Source organism: Phallusia mammillata, chromosome 2 (assembly GCF_965637545.1).
Source record: "Phallusia mammillata chromosome 2, kaPhaMamm4.hap1.1, whole genome shotgun sequence".
Taxonomy (NCBI): Eukaryota; Metazoa; Chordata; class Ascidiacea; order Phlebobranchia; family Ascidiidae; genus Phallusia; species Phallusia mammillata.
This window is the reverse complement of record NC_137253.1, coordinates 6,037,212-6,056,766: the sequence shown is the minus strand read 5'-3', so window position 1 is coordinate 6,056,766 and position 19,555 is coordinate 6,037,212. Positions and strand designations below refer to the sequence as shown.

Sequence of the window (19,555 nt, the reverse complement as noted above, 5' to 3'; positions counted from 1 at the left end):
ACTACAAAGTGCTGGTAAAAAATATAGGCCAAATACTGCCAAGTGGGAAATAATAACACTCCCTGCTTCCAACTCGAACGCAGGTTACAAAACAGGAAAACCTAGAGGAAGTATTTCAAAGTGTCGAATTTAAGTGTAGTGCTCAAATGGCCAAACCTTTCCACACAGTCTTTGGTTAAGAAGCAAAGATGATGTTCTGAAATAACAACAATTGTTTTAAGATAGACCAATTAGACCAGGGTTCGGGTACATTGTAGGGGGTGCGTGCCAATTTACTTGTGGCAATGACCCTTACGCGTCAAATCTTTGTGTGCAATAGTGGTTGGTGCAAGCTAAACTCTTTATTGATGAGAAATTGGACAGTTTTGTGCATGTAAGCTCAGTTTAAGGACACCCGCATTATAAGACACCAAAAACAAGCAATGTAACAGTTCAGTTAGATGGTTTGGCGTGCCATGAAAAACCTTCGCTTGTCATGCAAACGTTAATTGAAATAAATGATGAAATATGAGATAAAGTTTTAACATGATACAACAAAGTAGCCTACGATTTCACGGTTTTTAGTCCATACGTTTGTCCGCTTAAAAGAGAATAAATTCAACTCAAAATTGCTTTTTTTCTGTCTTGCAGCAACGATAAGTCAAAGGAAAATACATCAATTTGAACGTTTAAGGAACTGTCACATTTGACGGGTACAATGGACAAAAGCAAAAAAGATTTGCCTTTTCAGTGCAAAACATGTGGCAGAAGGTTTAAAACATTGAAATACTTACAGATGCATGATTCAAGAATGCACGACAGCAGCAAGAAAATCCACCGTTGTAAAGTCTGTGAAAAATGTTTCGTAACCCTTAGTGAGTTGAAACTGCATACTGCTAGTCACAATGATGATAAACAGTATAAATGCGATTTTTGCGAAAAACGATTTGTTTATCCCGGGAATGCAAAGAAACACATGTTGATTCATTCTGAAGAAAAACCTCATCGGTGCGATGTTTGTGAAAAGCAATATCGGACATTGCAAGAGTTGAAATGTCACGCCCGGACTCACACAGACGAAAAATCACATCGCTGTGACATGTGTGAAAAGCAATTTTCGGCTATGGTTTACCTAAAAAGACATTTGTTGAGTCACACTGGTGAAAAACCATACAAATGTAAATTCTGTGAAAAAAGATTCAGCTTTAACGGCAATGCTTTAAGACATATGTCGATGCACACTGGCGAAAAACGCCATATTTGCGAAGTGTGCGAAAAACCGTTTCGGACTTCTAGTGATTTGAGGCAACACATGGTTGTGCATTCGGATGAGAAACCTCACAAATGTAAGTTTTGTGAGAAAAGTTTTAACCTCCTAAACAACGCAAAAAGACACATGGAACTCCACACCAACAAAAAAACTCACAGATGTAATGTTTGCGAAAAAGTGTTCAAAACAGCAAGAGAATTGAAGCATCATGCGGTTGTACATGAAGACAATATACCTTTTCAGTGTGAGATTTGCAAGAAAAGATTTCGGAGAGCCGGTAACTTAAAACAGCACTTGGCTATTCACCGAGACTAAAGTCATTGCAATACTGTATTACAAACTGAATGACTTTAATTTAACAATCTGTCTTACGGATTAAATACATTATGTAATGTTTCTGTCGTATCTTATGGTCGGAAACTGCAATATTTAAAATGTTTCATATTTTAAAAATTGTTTGCAAAGGAAAATGCTCACCCTTTGATGTGAGTCCCTGCCGCATGACGCTTGTAGTAACGGTGTAGCTACTTCGCGTCGATCATCTATCCCAGGGGTGGCCAACCTTCTACATACCAATCGCCGACTTTTTAACATACTGTGCTGGATGCGCCATAAATGTCTCGTAAACCCACTTTCTATGACTACTTGTATATAGATCGAAAGAAAGAGAAAGAAACAACTTTTGCATAAGAAGGATAGTAATAAGAAATGGGAACTATTAAGTAAAAAATAACTCTGATAAACTTGATCAAATTTATTTACCTGGTTTCATAAGATTTTTGAGCCTGTTTTGATTTCGGCTTACTTTATTTATTTATAAGTTTATTAATTTGATTTTCATGATTATCAAAAGAAGGCAATGCGCCCTTTCCAATCATGCAATGTGCCACGTTTGGTGCATGCGCCATAGGTTGGCCACCACCAATCTATCCAGTATCCACCAATTGTGCACTCAAATTTGTCGCACTTTTTAACGTCTGGATGTTGCGCAGCTATTTCCGGCTTGGTGAATATTTTAGCGCAATTGTGCTGCTACGATTTCGCAGGCAAAATATACTTAAATCAACTAAACGTTGTAAGCAGGTCTGATCGCAAGCCTTAAACTCGACCAAAACCCCAAAGGTTTTTTAACAAAGTCCGAATCAGGCAAGAAATTGGTAAAATTGCGAGACATACGAGAAAGAGACTTCAATTAAATCTGTTATTATTTACTTATGTGCAAACCTAACTAAAAACGGTCCGAAATAAAACTACTAGCAGCAATACCTACCATGTCGCAATGTCTTTTTGTTTTCAATGTTTAGCAAGTGATCATTGTTTTATCTCGTACTACCGAAAACAAAAACAAAATTATTACTTCATTTCTTCCGTAAAAAGTTGGAATATTGAAACAAATAAATTTCATCCAGCATTTCAGGATTTTAAACCGTCTTCTGTTGTCAAATATCATTATTATAAATACATCCTTGGACCCACAAACACAAACCACAAACAAAAACAATTCACAACAACAGTCTTTTTTGCGCTTTCATCGCCTCATTATTGCGCAGCAACTTGGATTCTTGGTGAACATATTTGCGCAATTGTGTCGTATGATTTGTTTCTCCGTTAAAATAAACTCAACCCATCTCATGAATTATATTTTCTAGTCTGTGATTGGTGACAATGCAATATGAACCATTCCTTTTTGGTAAATTCTCTATACTTTTTCTCGACATTTTGGGTCTTAGATTATGTCAGTTTCGCACAATCTTTCCTCAAATAAAATGTAAAATAAAGGAAATGTCTGGTTATAATACATATTTTCTTATTTGGCAAATTGGTCACAAATATCTTTCACGGACTCATGTCAGTCCGCAGACTCGAAGTGAAAAATTCTGCATCAGGTGAATTGGTCACGAACTCAAGAAAACCTCGAGTCAATAAATACTAAACATCGAGCCAATAAATACTACAATCCACACAGGTGGGCCTGTAATGATTAACATGTGGAAAAACAGAGCATGCATGCAAGAGCTACAGCCAAGACGACATCGGAAAATAAGGCGTTTCTTGGACGCAGGACAAGAATCGTTTTGCACGATTCCGAGCAAAAACAATTCTTTCATACATTTCTAAATCTTGCTATCATGAATAATTAAACAATGGAAATCATCATCAATCATGTCTCATCTGTAATCTAAACTTTACACGTTTTACATTGTAAAGGCCGAATTAAATTGTTGAAACACTCCAGTTTGGTATACGGTTATCACCAGAAGATGACAAGTGTAGTTTCAAGTTACCAGCTCTCCAAAATCTTTTCTAACAAATCTCGCATGAAAAAAAAAATATATTCTTCATGTAAAATTGCATTATGTTTCACTTCTCTTGCTGCATCGAATACTTTCTCACAAACATTACATCTAAGTCTTCTTGTTGGTGTGCAGTTTCATATGTTTTTTTGCATTGTTTAGGAGAGTGAAACTTTTCTCACAAAACTTACATTTGTGGGGTTTCGCATCTGAATGCACAACCATATGTTGTCTCATGTCCCATGAATCCCGAAATGTTTTTTCACAAACTTTGCAAATATGGCGTTTTTCGCCAGTGTGTGTCGACATATGTCTCTTAGCGTTGCAAGACGTCATAAATCTCTTATCGCAAAGTTTACATTTGTATGGTTTTTCACCAGTATGACTCAACAAATGTATTTTCAAGTGCCCTCGAGTACGATATCGCTTTTCACAAATGTCACAGCGATACGGTTTTTCACCAGTGTGAGTTCGTGAGTGAGATTTCAAGTCTTCCAAAGTTCTATATGGCTTTTCACAGACATTGCACTGATGAGGTTTTTCTTCAGAATGAATCAACATGTGTTTCTTTGCATTCCCGAGATGAACGAAACGTTTTTCGCAAAAATCACATTTATGCTGTTTATCACCATAGTGACTGACTAAATGCTGCTTTAGCTTACTAATAGTTACAAAACATTTTTCACAGACTTTACAACGATGGATTTTCTTGCTGCTGTCGTGCATTCTTGAATCATGTCTTCGTAAAGACTGGGATGTTTTAAACCTTTTGCCACAAGTTTTGCACGCAAACTCCTTTTCTTCCATGTTTTCACTCATGTCAAGCTTTGACATCTTCCAACAAAAGTTAAAGTTTTGTTTAACGTCCAAATAGTTTTTGATAAAACTGCGCCTGTAAGACAGCAAAATTAATCAGTAAATTCCGTTGTTAGGTTTTACCGACCCCTTACGGTAGACAAACTTAACACTCCGAATGTAGCTCCAGTAATAAATACGTTAATCGCTGATAAACTAGAACTGCACAACGCAAAACACGACTTTAAAGTTTCCAAGTCTATAATTTGACATAAGCCGTGGACAACCCTATGGAATGGTTACGAACTTACTAAGTTTATTTTCAAAATGCTTGACTTACCTACCGTTCAGTTCATGATACTATAACATAAACAACGTAGTTTTAAGTAGTGTATGTGTCCAAATTAACGATATTCTAAACTGTAATCTTCTTTTAGTTGCTTATGGAAACGGAAAGTGCACCATAACGAAAACCTGTTGATGGCTGCTCGGTAAGACTTGCACTGACACTGAGGGTAGACAATATATCTAGAGTCTACATTTCGACAAAGCATGGCACAACGGCGCTACTGGCAGTTTGAGCACACTACTGGCAGATTCAGCACACCAATACTGCGATCTACCACAGTTACTAGTGTACTGTGAACTGAGTTATGCACTATAAGCGTTCGGTCACGATACTAACACAGATACGAGAAAAGTTTAACTATGTTCTGAATTGTAGTTGTTAACACGTATACGCGAAAAGTTTAACTAAGTTCTTAACCGTAGCTGGAAACACGTATACGCGAAAATGTCACTGCATGTCATAAAAATGTTTGAATTTGAAACCTTCGTGCTCTGGTGTCAAAAGTTCACGCTTGAATTGATTAGCTTTCGTTTTACGTCCTTGTTTGATGGTCGTCAGAATATCACGCTGTATGGTGATAAATTGTTTCTAGTTATCGATGAATTCCAGTTGACAATGTTGTTTCCATTTTTGAATGAAGCCATGTGTAAGTGGAATGTAGTAAAAATATGTCACTATTATTGCATGTGATAAAAATGTTTGAATTTAAAGTCCAAAGTCCGATAGCCTATAGGTTACCAGCTTTTCAAAACCTTGTTTTTACAAATGTCACATTAAACAGGAATATTGAATCTTGCACATCTACACGATTAATTGCCGCCTTGAAAACCTTGTTTGAAACAGTAGGTTGGGTGTGGATTTTCATGTGACTTTTTGCGTGGCTTGGGTGTTTGAAACGTTTCTCGTAAAACTTGCATTTGTGAGTTTTTTACCTGAATGCCTAAACGACCCTATGTTGCCTCGTTTCCAATGAAGTCCGAATTTCTTTTCACAAACTTCGTAAAAAATATAATAGGTTGATTCATGTAAAATTTTACGTAAAACTGACAAGTAGTTTGAGATAAAAAAGAAAAGGTCCATCCTAAGAGTATACACCAGCATTATAAGTATTTTTATTCTGAAATAACTTGGGATTTATATTTGACAAACATACGAAAACTATTCGAGATAAAAATGCACAAAAGAAGTGTTGCTGGATTGATAAAGCACAATAGATCAATAAAATGAAAATATGATGATGAAAAATATTGAAAAGACTTGAATGCTGAAAAATTGAATTGTTTAGATGTCATTTTAGGTCTTGAAGAGGTGTTTACAATTTTTCTGTTATCGGTTGAGAACTATAAGTTTATTTCGCTGAGTGAAAGAAGCAAACATTGAAAATTTCGAAAGACCTATACTCTAGTTTAAAAGAGATACTGTTCAATGATTTTTATTGCGGCCAATAACAAAATTTTCTTTTTCGATCATACTACATTCTTACATACAGAATACAGTTGGATAAGTTCCAGTTTTTAGCATATCGACAACCTTATGGTCGGATGCATGCGCGTTGTTTGGTGACATCCGAAAGAGCCACGGTAAAACTTGAAAAACTGTAGACTGGCAGTTCTTAAGTAATGCGAAGCCACAAAATGCTTGTTGCAATGTAGGCCAAGTACTGCCAAGCAAGGAAATAATCACACTCGTTTCTCCTAATTAGAACGTACAAAACAGGAAAACCTAGAGGAAGTATTACAAAGTGTCGAATTTAAGTGTAGTGCTCAAAGGGCCAAACCTTTCATTCCGACTTTAGCAAAAAACTGATATACTGAAAAAGGAACACATGCTTTATCAGAATTTATCCAGGCTTCGGCAACATGGTGCGTGTCAACCGTTTAATTGTGAGTAATTAGCCTAATAGTGGTTTGAGCAAGTTAACCTTAATACTATTCAGAAAATAGACAGATTTGTGCATGTAGGCTGGATTTTAGGACACTCGTATAATAACACGCTAAAAGCAAGCAATGTAACTGTTCAATCTAATTCGTTTGACGCGCCATGAAAAACCTTCGCTTGTCATGAAAGTTTTAACGGAAGTGATTGTGAATTAAAGTTTTAACATAATGCTGCTCAACATGCCGTTTTTAGCCCACACGTTTGTAGGCTACGTAGAGAAGTTATTCAAATTAAAAATTATTTTATCTGTCTTGCAGCAACGATAAGTTGGAGGAAAAAGCATTATTTTGAACGTTAAACGAACTGTTTCATCTGACGCGCATAATGGACAAAATCAAACACGAATTGCCTTTTCAGTGCAAAACTTGTAGCAAAAAGTTCAAAACATCAAAATACTTACAGATGCATGATTCAAGAATGCACGACAGCAGCAAGAAAATCCATCGTTGTAAAGTCTGTGAGAAAGGTTTTGTAACCCTTTGTGAGCTGAAACTGCATACTGCTAGTCACAATGGTGATAAACAGTATAAATGCGATTTTTGCGAAAAACGATTCGTTTATCCCGGGAATGCAAAGAAACACATGTTGATTCATTCTGAAGAAAAACCTCATCGGTGCGATACTTGTGAAAAGCAATTTCGCACGTTGCAAGAGTTGAAACATCATGCACCAACCCACACCGGTGAAAAACCTTACTCCTGTGACGTGTGTGAAAAACAATTTCGTACTTTAGATAACTTAAAAAGACATTTGTTGAGCCACACTGGCGACAAACCATACAAATGTAAATTTTGCGACAGAAGGTTCAGCATTTCTGGAAACGCTATAAGACATATGTCTACGCACACTGGGGAAAAACGGCATATTTGCGAAATGTGCGAAAAACCGTTTCGGACTTCTACCGACTTGAGGCAACACATGGTTGTGCATTCAGATGAGAAACCTCACAAATGTCAGTTTTGTGAGAAAAGTTTCAACCTCCTAAACAACGCAAAAAGACACATGAAACTCCACTCCAACAAGAAGATCTACAGATGTAATGTTTGCGAGAAAGTGTTCAAAACAGCAAGAGGATTGAAACGTCATATCGTTTTACATGCAAACAAGAAACCTTTTCGGTGAGAGATTTGCGAAAAAGATTTTGGAAAGCTTGGAACTTCAAACAACACTTGGCTGTTCACCCAGATTAACGTGATTGCAATACTGTGTATTTCAATTAAACAATCTGCGTTACGGCACAACGAACAAAAATTATGTAACGCTTTTATCTCATTAATGGTCAGAAACAGCACCATACGATTGCCAACAATAGTCTTATTTGATGTTTAAAATACGCGTTTACCACCTGTCCACTAATTGTGCTTTCAACTTTGTCGCACTTTGATCGCCTCATTACTGCGCAGCTGTTGGATTATGTCAGTTCGCACAATCATCGCTCAAATAAAATGTAAAATAACCGAAATGGTCTATGATAAAAAGTATTTTCGCATTTGGTGAATTGGTCACGAACCCGAACGACATCGGAAAATAAGGCGTTTCCTGGACATTGACAAACACAGGACAAGTATAGTTTTGCACAATTCCGAGCAAAACAATTCCTTCATACATTTCTAAATCTTGCTATTCCGAAGCATAAAACCAATAGAAATCAACACTCATGTTCGATCCGTGATTTCACATTTAGTTTTTTTTACATTGTAAAGGCCGAATTGATTTTTTGAAATTCTCCAGTTTGGTATACGATACTTCTCACACTGAAAAGGTTAGCCTAAACGTATCCTGTCCCATCCGAGCAAACCGAGCCCTATTACATCCTTCTGCCGTTCGCCTGCTATTTGAGGAATGACGGAAATGATTAATTGTCTTTGTTATTATAACACCATGGTTAGCAAATCGCACCATGTTTGATTACGCAACAATTATATTCATTCACAACATTACCATTCGCTGTGTGTTTATGTTTCACAAAATTGCGGCTATTGTCTTTACTACAGCCCACGGGCCGCGGGTCGCATCCGGCCCTCTTCTAGATGGCCCGCGACCACGATAAAAATTTAAGTGTATATGTTTTAACCACAGGGTGCAGTTTATGCGTTAAATCTCATTTACCTCATTTCTCATTTAAATCAAGGCTTTGTAACATATTTTTTGATTTGATGCATCTGTGTTGTTTGTGCACATCCGAAAGATAGAACTCTTTCTCTGGGTTTGGGGACGTTTTTTAGAATTTACACTTGTCGTCATTTGTTATTACTGTTGTAATTTGCTTAAGACTTTTTATGGCAAGTTGGAATCACATGGTGGTAACAAAGTAGACTACTGGTTAGAGAGTGTGCAGCTCAGCAATTTGCAAATCAATGTACACTGGCTGTAAGTACTGCGCAACCGCAAAATGCTTATGGGTATATAGGCCAAGTACTGCCAAGCAAGGAAATCATCACAGTCCCTGCTTCCAACCAGAACGTACAACACAGGAATACCTAGAGGAAGTATTTCAAAGTGTCGAATTTAAGTGGAGTGCTCAAAGGGCCAAACCTTTCCGCACAGGCATTAGCAAAAAACAAGGTGATATAGGAGAAAGTCGTGTAATTTGGACCCTGCGTGTAATTTGGAACTTGTTTATATTTCGGAATATACGCAAGATGGCAGAATATCTTTTATACAGTTTGAAAGACGACTTGCTATAAGGCTTACGGCCGCCAAGCTCCAAGCTTGATGCTATACTTTCCGTTTGTTATAGAGAGAAAAAAAAATTGCAAATTTGATAATTTTTTTAGGGATCAAACTTTTTGCGCTTTTTTACTACTGTTTAGTGTCAATTTCAGTGGGTGTAATTTTTGTGTGGTACAACTATTAATGCATTTAGCATACAAAGAACAATCCGCTAACACTTTCCAAACCTAAAATAAATTGGGTAAAAAAAATGCGTGTAAAAGTGTGTAATTTAGACCGGGCAGCTGAAAATAAAGCTTCCATTTATACACCGAGAAGATTTCTGATTTCGGGGAGGTTTTTGACAGTTTTTAAAGAAGTTTGACTTAATTTGCGACTAAGCAGCTTATAACTAAATGGAATCAGTAAAGAAAGTCCTTTAATTATGCTGTTTTTTATGACAAAGACAAAGACCAAGCTCAGTGCAGGATTGACATTCATTGTGTTTTGCTTTACCAATTATTGCTTTAATTTGCCATGCTGCTGTTTTGCAGTGTTCTGCGAGTTTTCTTTCATTTTAGCCATCCTAGGAAGTCCATTTGTGGCCTTTTTATCTTCAAGAATTATTTCATATCTAATTTTTGTATATCCCATTTTTGATTTTTTTCAATAAAATTTAAATATTTTGTGAAACATTGTGGTAATGTATTAAAATCCTGATTAGGTTGATATCTGAGGCTGTTAACGTTCGTTTTGAGGAACTTATGGAAAAAAAATCGCACGGATTTTAAGTGGTCCATTCTACACACGACTTTGGTCCAAATTACAAACAATGCGTGTAAAATGGACCACTTCGCGAAAACAAATTAAATGCCCTCTACTCTTTTTACGTTAATATCCAAACATTGCCTTTTTGCAAATATATACTTAGCGTCATAACTTAACGAACCGCATAAACTACCCTTAATTTGAGAGACTACTTTTTACTTTATGAAGGTTCAAACTTAAGTGGTCCAAATTACACCACTTTCCCCTACTGAAAAAGGAACACATGCTTTATCAGAATTTATCCAGGCTTCGGCAACATGGTGCGTTTTAACAGTTTAATTGCGAGTAATTAATATTGATTTGTGCAAGTTAACCCCAATACTATTCGGAAAATAGACAGATTTGTGCATGTAGGCTCGATTTTAGGACACTTGTATAATAACACGCTAAAAGCAAGCAATGTAACTGTACAATCTAATTCGTTTGGCGCGCCATGAAAAACCTTCACTTGTCATAAAAGTTTTAACGGAAGTGATTGTGAATTAAAGTTTTAACATAATGCTGTTCAACATGCCGTTTTTAGCCCACACGTTTGTAGGCTACGTAGAGAAGTTATTCAAATTAAAAATTATTTTATCTGTCTTGCAGCAACGATAAGTTGAAGGAAAAGGCATTATTTTGAACGTTAAACGAACTGTTTCATCTGACGCGCACAATGGACAAAATCAAACACGAATTGCCTTTTCAGTGCAAAACTTGTAGCAAAAAGTTCAAAACATCAAAATACTTACAGATGCATGATTCAAGAATGCACGACAGCAGCAAGAAAATCCATCGTTGTAAAGTCTGTGAGAAAGGTTTTGTAACCCTTTGTGAGCTGAAACTGCATACTGCTAGTCACAATGGTGATAAACAGTATAAATGCGATTTTTGCGAAAAACGATTCGTTTATCCCGGGAATGCAAAGAAACACATGTTGATTCATTCTGAAGAAAAACCTCATCGGTGCGATACTTGTGAAAAGCAATTTCGCACGTTGCAAGAGTTGAAACATCATGCACCAACCCACACCGGTGAAAAACCTTACTCCTGTGACGTGTGTGAAAAACAATTTCGTACTTTAGATAACTTAAAAAGACATTTGTTGAGCCACACTGGCGACAAACCATACAAATGTAAATTTTGCGACAGAAGGTTCAGCATTTCTGGAAACGCTATAAGACATATGTCTACGCACACTGGGGAAAAACGGCATATTTGCGAAATGTGCGAAAAACCGTTTCGGACTTCTACCGACTTGAGGCAACACATGGTTGTGCATTCAGATGAGAAACCTCACAAATGTCAGTTTTGTGAGAAAAGTTTCAACCTCCTAAACAACGCAAAAAGACACATGAAACTCCACTCCAACAAGAAGATCTACAGATGTAATGTTTGCGAGAAAGTGTTCAAAACAGCAAGAGGATTGAAACGTCATATCGTTTTACATGCAAACAAGAAACCTTTTCGGTGAGAGATTTGCGAAAAAGATTTTGGAAAGCTTGGAACTTCAAACAACACTTGGCTGTTCACCCAGATTAACGTGATTGCAATACTGTGTATTTCAATTAAACAATCTGCGTTACGGCACAACGAACAAAAATTATGTAACGCTTTTATCTCATTAATGGTCAGAAACAGCACCATACGATTGCCAACAATAGTCTTATTTGATGTTTAAAATACGCGTTTACCACCTGTCCACTAATTGTGCTTTCAACTTTGTCGCACTTTGATCGCCTCATTACTGCGCAGCTGTTGGATTATGTCAGTTCGCACAATCATCGCTCAAATAAAATGTAAAATAACCGAAATGGTCTATGATAAAAAGTATTTTCGCATTTGGTGAATTGGTCACGAACCCGAACGACATCGGAAAATAAGGCGTTTCCTGGACATTGACAAACACAGGACAAGTATAGTTTTGCACAATTCCGAGCAAAACAATTCCTTCATACATTTCTAAATCTTGCTATTCCGAAGCATAAAACCAATAGAAATCAACACTCATGTTCGATCCGTGATTTCACATTTAGTTTTTTTTACATTGTAAAGGCCGAATTGATTTTTTGAAATTCTCCAGTTTGGCATACGATACTTCTCACACTGAAAAGGTTAGCCTAAACGTATCCTGTCCCATCCGAGCAAACCGAGCCCTATTACATCCTTCTGCCGTTCGCCTGCTATTTGAGGAATGACGGAAATGATTAATTGTCTTTGTTATTATAACACCATGGTTAGCAAATCGCACCATGTTTGATTACGCAACAATTATATTCATTCACAACATTACCATTCGCTGTGTGTTTATGTTTCACAAAATTGCGGCTATTGTCTTTACTACAGCCCACGGGCCGCGGATCGCATCCGGCCCTCTTCTAGATGGCCCGCGACCACGATAAAAATTTAAGTGTATATGTTTTAACCACAGGGTGCAGTTTATGCGTTAAATCTCATTTACCTCATTTCTCATTTAAATCAAGGCTTTGTAACATATTTTTTGATTTGATGCATCTGTGTTGTTTGTGCACATCCGAAAGATAGAACTCTTTCTCTGGGTTTGGGGACGTTTTTTAGAATTTACACTTGTCGTCATTTGTTATTACTGTTGTAATTTGCTTAAGACTTTTTATGGCAAGTTGGAATCACATGGTGGTAACAAAGTAGACTACTGGTTAGAGGGTGTGCAGCTCAGCAATTTGCAAATCAATGTACACTGGCTGTAAGTACTGCGCAACCGCAAAATGCTTATGGGTATATAGGCCAAGTACTGCCAAGCAAGGAAATCATCACAGTCCCTGCTTCCAACCAGAACGTACAACACAGGAATACCTAGAGGAAGTATTTCAAAGTGTCGAATTTAAGTGGAGTGCTCAAAGGGCCAAACCTTTCCGCACAGGCATTAGCAAAAAACAAGGTGATATAGGAGAAAGTCGTGTAATTTGGACCCTGCGTGTAATTTGGAACTTGTTTATATTTCGGAATATACGCAAGATGGCAGAATATCTTTTATACAGTTTGAAAGACGACTTGCTATAAGGCTTACGGCCGCCAAGCTCCAAGCTTGATGCTATACTTTCCGTTTGTTATAGAGAGAAAAAAAAATTGCAAATTTGATAATTTTTTTAGGGATCAAACTTTTTGCGCTTTTTTACTACTGTTTAGTGTCAATTTCAGTGGGTGTAATTTTTGTGTGGTACAACTATTAATGCATTTAGCATACAAAGAACAATCCGCTAACACTTTCCAAACCTAAAATAAATTGGGTAAAAAAAATGCGTGTAAAAGTGTGTAATTTAGACCGGGCAGCTGAAAATAAAGCTTCCATTTATACACCGAGAAGATTTCTGATTTCGGGGAGGTTTTTGACAGTTTTTAAAGAAGTTTGACTTAATTTGCGACTAAGCAGCTTATAACTAAATGGAATCAGTAAAGAAAGTCCTTTAATTATGCTGTTTTTTATGACAAAGACAAAGACCAAGCTCAGTGCAGGATTGACATTCATTGTGTTTTGCTTTACCAATTATTGCTTTAATTTGCCATGCTGCTGTTTTGCAGTGTTCTGCGAGTTTTCTTTCATTTTAGCCATCCTAGGAAGTCCATTTGTGGCCTTTTTATCTTCAAGAATTATTTCATATCTAATTTTTGTATATCCCATTTTTGATTTTTTTCAATAAAATTTAAATATTTTGTGAAACATTGTGGTAATGTATTAAAATCCTGATTAGGTTGATATCTGAGGCTGTTAACGTTCGTTTTGAGGAACTTATGGAAAAAAAATCGCACGGATTTTAAGTGGTCCATTCTACACACGACTTTGGTCCAAATTACAAACAATGCGTGTAAAATGGACCACTTCGCGAAAACAAATTAAATGCCCTCTACTCTTTTTACGTTAATATCCAAACATTGCCTTTTTGCAAATATATACTTAGCGTCATAACTTAACGAACCGCATAAACTACCCTTAATTTGAGAGACTACTTTTTACTTTATGAAGGTTCAAACTTAAGTGGTCCAAATTACACCACTTTCCCCTACTGAAAAAGGAACACATGCTTTATCAGAATTTATCCAGGCTTCGGCAACATGGTGCGTTTTAACAGTTTAATTGCGAGTAATTAATATTGATTTGTGCAAGTTAACCCCAATACTATTCGGAAAATAGACAGATTTGTGCATGTAGGCTCGATTTTAGGACACTTGTATAATAACACGCTAAAAGCAAGCAATGTAACTGTACAATCTAATTCGTTTGGCGCGCCATGAAAAACCTTCACTTGTCATAAAAGTTTTAACGGAAGTGATTGTGAATTAAAGTTTTAACATAATGCTGTTCAACATGCCGTTTTTAGCCCACACGTTTGTAGGCTACGTAGAGAAGTTATTCAAATTAAAAATTATTTTATCTGTCTTGCAGCAACGATAAGTTGAAGGAAAAGGCATTATTTTGAACGTTAAACGAACTGTTTCATCTGACGCGCACAATGGACAAAATCAAACACGAATTGCCTTTTCAGTGCAAAACTTGTAGCAAAAAGTTCAAAACATCAAAATACTTACAGATGCATGATTCAAGAATGCACGACAGCAGCAAGAAAATCCATCGTTGTAAAGTCTGTGAGAAAGGTTTTGTAACCCTTTGTGAGCTGAAACTGCATACTGCTAGTCACAATGGTGATAAACAGTATAAATGCGATTTTTGCGAAAAACGATTCGTTTATCCCGGGAATGCAAAGAAACACATGTTGATTCATTCTGAAGAAAAACCTCATCGGTGCGATACTTGTGAAAAGCAATTTCGCACGTTGCAAGAGTTGAAACATCATGCACCAACCCACACCGGTGAAAAACCTTACTCCTGTGACGTGTGTGAAAAACAATTTCGTACTTTAGATAACTTAAAAAGACATTTGTTGAGCCACACTGGCGACAAACCATACAAATGTAAATTTTGCGACAGAAGGTTCAGCATTTCTGGAAACGCTATAAGACATATGTCTACGCACACTGGGGAAAAACGGCATATTTGCGAAATGTGCGAAAAACCGTTTCGGACTTCTACCGACTTGAGGCAACACATGGTTGTGCATTCAGATGAGAAACCTCACAAATGTCAGTTTTGTGAGAAAAGTTTCAACCTCCTAAACAACGCAAAAAGACACATGAAACTCCACTCCAACAAGAAGATCTACAGATGTAATGTTTGCGAGAAAGTGTTCAAAACAGCAAGAGGATTGAAACGTCATATCGTTTTACATGCAAACAAGAAACCTTTTCGGTGAGAGATTTGCGAAAAAGATTTTGGAAAGCTTGGAACTTCAAACAACACTTGGCTGTTCACCCAGATTAACGTGATTGCAATACTGTGTATTTCAATTAAACAATCTGCGTTACGGCACAACGAACAAAAATTATGTAACGCTTTTATCTCATTAATGGTCAGAAACAGCACCATACGATTGCCAACAATAGTCTTATTTGATGTTTAAAATACGCGTTTACCACCTGTCCACTAATTGTGCTTTCAACTTTGTCGCACTTTGATCGCCTCATTACTGCGCAGCTGTTGGATTATGTCAGTTCGCACAATCATCGCTCAAATAAAATGTAAAATAACCGAAATGGTCTATGATAAAAAGTATTTTCGCATTTGGTGAATTGGTCACGAACCCGAACGACATCGGAAAATAAGGCGTTTCCTGGACATTGACAAACACAGGACAAGTATAGTTTTGCACAATTCCGAGCAAAACAATTCCTTCATACATTTCTAAATCTTGCTATTCCGAAGCATAAAACCAATAGAAATCAACACTCATGTTCGATCCGTGATTTCACATTTAGTTTTTTTTACATTGTAAAGGCCGAATTGATTTTTTGAAATTCTCCAGTTTGGTATACGATACTTCTCACACTGAAAAGGTTAGCCTAAACGTATCCTGTCCCATCCGAGCAAACCGAGCCCTATTACATCCTTCTGCCGTTCGCCTGCTATTTGAGGAATGACGGAAATGATTAATTGTCTTTGTTATTATAACACCATGGTTAGCAAATCGCACCATGTTTGATTACGCAACAATTATATTCATTCACAACATTACCATTCGCTGTGTGTTTATGTTTCACAAAATTGCGGCTATTGTCTTTACTACAGCCCACGGGCCGCGGATCGCATCCGGCCCTCTTCTAGATGGCCCGCGACCACGATAAAAATTTAAGTGTATATGTTTTAACCACAGGGTGCAGTTTATGCGTTAAATCTCATTTACCTCATTTCTCATTTAAATCAAGGCTTTGTAACATATTTTTTGATTTGATGCATCTGTGTTGTTTGTGCACATCCGAAAGATAGAACTCTTTCTCTGGGTTTGGGGACGTTTTTTAGAATTTACACTTGTCGTCATTTGTTATTACTGTTGTAATTTGCTTAAGACTTTTTATGGCAAGTTGGAATCACATGGTGGTAACAAAGTAGACTACTGGTTAGAGAGTGTGCAGCTCAGCAATTTGCAAATCAATGTACACTGGCTGTAAGTACTGCGCAACCGCAAAATGCTTATGGGTATATAGGCCAAGTACTGCCAAGCAAGGAAATCATCACAGTCCCTGCTTCCAACCAGAACGTACAACACAGGAATACCTAGAGGAAGTATTTCAAAGTGTCGAATTTAAGTGGAGTGCTCAAAGGGCCAAACCTTTCCGCACAGGCATTAGCAAAAAACAAGGTGATATAGGAGAAAGTCGTGTAATTTGGACCCTGCGTGTAATTTGGAACTTGTTTATATTTCGGAATATACGCAAGATGGCAGAATATCTTTTATACAGTTTGAAAGACGACTTGCTATAAGGCTTACGGCCGCCAAGCTCCAAGCTTGATGCTATACTTTCCGTTTGTTATAGAGAGAAAAAAAAATTGCAAATTTGATAATTTTTTTAGGGATCAAACTTTTTGCGCTTTTTTACTACTGTTTAGTGTCAATTTCAGTGGGTGTAATTTTTGTGTGGTACAACTATTAATGCATTTAGCATACAAAGAACAATCCGCTAACACTTTCCAAACCTAAAATAAATTGGGTAAAAAAAATGCGTGTAAAAGTGTGTAATTTAGACCGGGCAGCTGAAAATAAAGCTTCCATTTATACACCGAGAAGATTTCTGATTTCGGGGAGGTTTTTGACAGTTTTTAAAGAAGTTTGACTTAATTTGCGACTAAGCAGCTTATAACTAAATGGAATCAGTAAAGAAAGTCCTTTAATTATGCTGTTTTTTATGACAAAGACAAAGACCAAGCTCAGTGCAGGATTGACATTCATTGTGTTTTGCTTTACCAATTATTGCTTTAATTTGCCATGCTGCTGTTTTGCAGTGTTCTGCGAGTTTTCTTTCATTTTAGCCATCCTAGGAAGTCCATTTGTGGCCTTTTTATCTTCAAGAATTATTTCATATCTAATTTTTGTATATCCCATTTTTGATTTTTTTCAATAAAATTTAAATATTTTGTGAAACATTGTGGTAATGTATTAAAATCCTGATTAGGTTGATATCTGAGGCTGTTAACGTTCGTTTTGAGGAACTTATGGAAAAAAAATCGCACGGATTTTAAGTGGTCCATTCTACACACGACTTTGGTCCAAATTACAAACAATGCGTGTAAAATGGACCACTTCGCGAAAACAAATTAAATGCCCTCTACTCTTTTTACGTTAATATCCAAACATTGCCTTTTTGCAAATATATACTTAGCGTCATAACTTAACGAACCGCATAAACTACCCTTAATTTGAGAGACTACTTTTTACTTTATGAAGGTTCAAACTTAAGTGGTCCAAATTACACCACTTTCCCCTACTGAAAAAGGAACACATGCTTTATCAGAATTTATCCAGGCTTCGGCAACATGGTGCGTTTTAACAGTTTAATTGCGAGTAATTAATATTGATTTGTGCAAGTTAACCCCAATACTATTCGGAAAATAGACAGATTTGTGCATGTAGGCTCGATTTTAGGACACTTGTATAATAACACGCTAAAAGCAAGCAATGTAACTGTACAATCTAATTCGTTTGGCGCGCCATGAAAAACCTTCACTTGTCATAAAAGTTTTAACGGAAGTGATTGTGAATTAAAGTTTTAACATAATGCTGTTCAACATGCCGTTTTTAGCCCACACGTTTGTAGGCTACGTAGAGAAGTTATTCAAATTAAAAATTATTTTATCTGTCTTGCAGCAACGATAAGTTGAAGGAAAAGGCATTATTTTGAACGTTAAACGAACTGTTTCATCTGACGCGCACAATGGACAAAATCAAACACGAATTGCCTTTTCAGTGCAAAACTTGTAGCAAAAAGTTCAAAACATCAAAATACTTACAGATGCATGATTCGAGAATGCATGACAGCAGCAAGAAAATCCATCGTTGTAAAGTCTGTGAGAAAGGTTTTGTAACCCTTTGTGAGCTGAAACGGCATACTGCTAGTCACAATGGTGATAAACAGCATAAATGCGATTTTTGCGAAAAACGATTCGTTTATCTCGGAAATGCAAAGAAACACATGTTGATTCATTCTGAAGAAAAACCTCATCGGTGCGATGTTTGTGAAAAGCAATATCGGAGATTGCAAGAGTTGAAATGTCATGCCCGGACTCACACAGACGAAAAATCACATCGCTGTGACATGTGTGAAAAACAATTTTCGGCTATGGTTTACCTAAAAAGACATTTGTTGAGTCACACTGGTGAAAAACCATACAAATGTAAATTTTGCGAGAGAAAATTTAGCTTTAACGGCAATGCTTTAAGACATATGAAGACGCACACTGGCGAAAAACGCCATATTTGCGAAGTGTGCGAAAAACCGTTTCGGACTTCTACGGATTTGAGGCAACACATGGCTGTGCATTCAGATGAGAAACCTCACAAATGTAAGTTTTGCAAGAAAAGTTTCAACCTCCTAAACAACGCAAAAAGACACATGAAACTTCACACTAACAAGAAGACCTATATGTAATGTTATTGAAAAAGTGTTCAATACAGCAAAAGAAGTGAAACATCATGCAGTTTTACATGAAGACAAGAAATCTTTCCAGTGTGACATTGGCAAAAAAAGATTTCGGAGAGCTTGGAACTTAAAACTTGGCTGTTCACTAAACTAACATCAATACTGTATTTCAAACTGAAGTATTTTAATTAAAAAATCTGCCTTACGGGTTAAGAAACATTATGTAACGTGTTTGTGTAATCGTTTGTTTGCAACTGTAATACTCAAAAATATTAAAATATTTGTTTGCAAAAATTGTAACCAGGCCAGACTGCAAGCCTTAAACCCGACCAAAATCGAAGTCCGAATCTGAAAAGAAATGCGTAAAATTGCTGCACAAATGATAACGTGACTTTGTGCTTGAGGTGAATTGGTAACGAACTCACTTTTTGGATTGTTAAAGTCCGCGCTTATGTCGCTTCGACCTTG

At 36.8% G+C, this 19,555-nt stretch overlaps 3 protein-coding genes and 1 pseudogene across 3 annotated transcripts; 3 read left to right on the top strand and 1 right to left on the bottom strand.

Annotated features, from left to right (window-relative positions):
• The first annotated feature begins 623 nt into the window (after positions 1 to 623).
• On the top strand, positions 624 to 2,883 carry LOC145212067 (uncharacterized). The gene has a single exon (XM_080080097.1). The coding sequence runs from the start codon at positions 698 to 700 to the stop codon at positions 1,562 to 1,564; it is 867 nt and encodes a 288-aa protein (XP_079936223.1). The 5' UTR covers positions 624 to 697; the 3' UTR covers positions 1,565 to 2,883.
• Positions 2,884 to 3,039: 156 nt separating this feature from the next.
• Positions 3,040 to 4,947, bottom strand: LOC145212082 (uncharacterized). Its single transcript, XM_080080101.1, has one exon. The coding sequence runs from the start codon at positions 4,375 to 4,377 to the stop codon at positions 3,655 to 3,657; it is 723 nt and encodes a 240-aa protein (XP_079936227.1). The 5' UTR covers positions 4,378 to 4,947; the 3' UTR covers positions 3,040 to 3,654.
• Positions 4,948 to 6,817: 1,870 nt separating this feature from the next.
• LOC145212857 (uncharacterized) lies at positions 6,818 to 11,947 on the top strand. The gene is made up of 2 exons (XM_080081115.1): positions 6,818 to 7,743; positions 10,727 to 11,947. The coding sequence occupies exons 1-2, from the start codon at positions 6,950 to 6,952 to the stop codon at positions 11,556 to 11,558; spliced, it is 1,626 nt and encodes a 541-aa protein (XP_079937241.1). The 5' UTR covers positions 6,818 to 6,949; the 3' UTR covers positions 11,559 to 11,947.
• Positions 11,948 to 14,450: 2,503 nt separating this feature from the next.
• LOC145212856 (uncharacterized) lies at positions 14,451 to 19,356 on the top strand (annotated as a pseudogene).
• Positions 19,357 to 19,555: the final 199 nt, after the last annotated feature.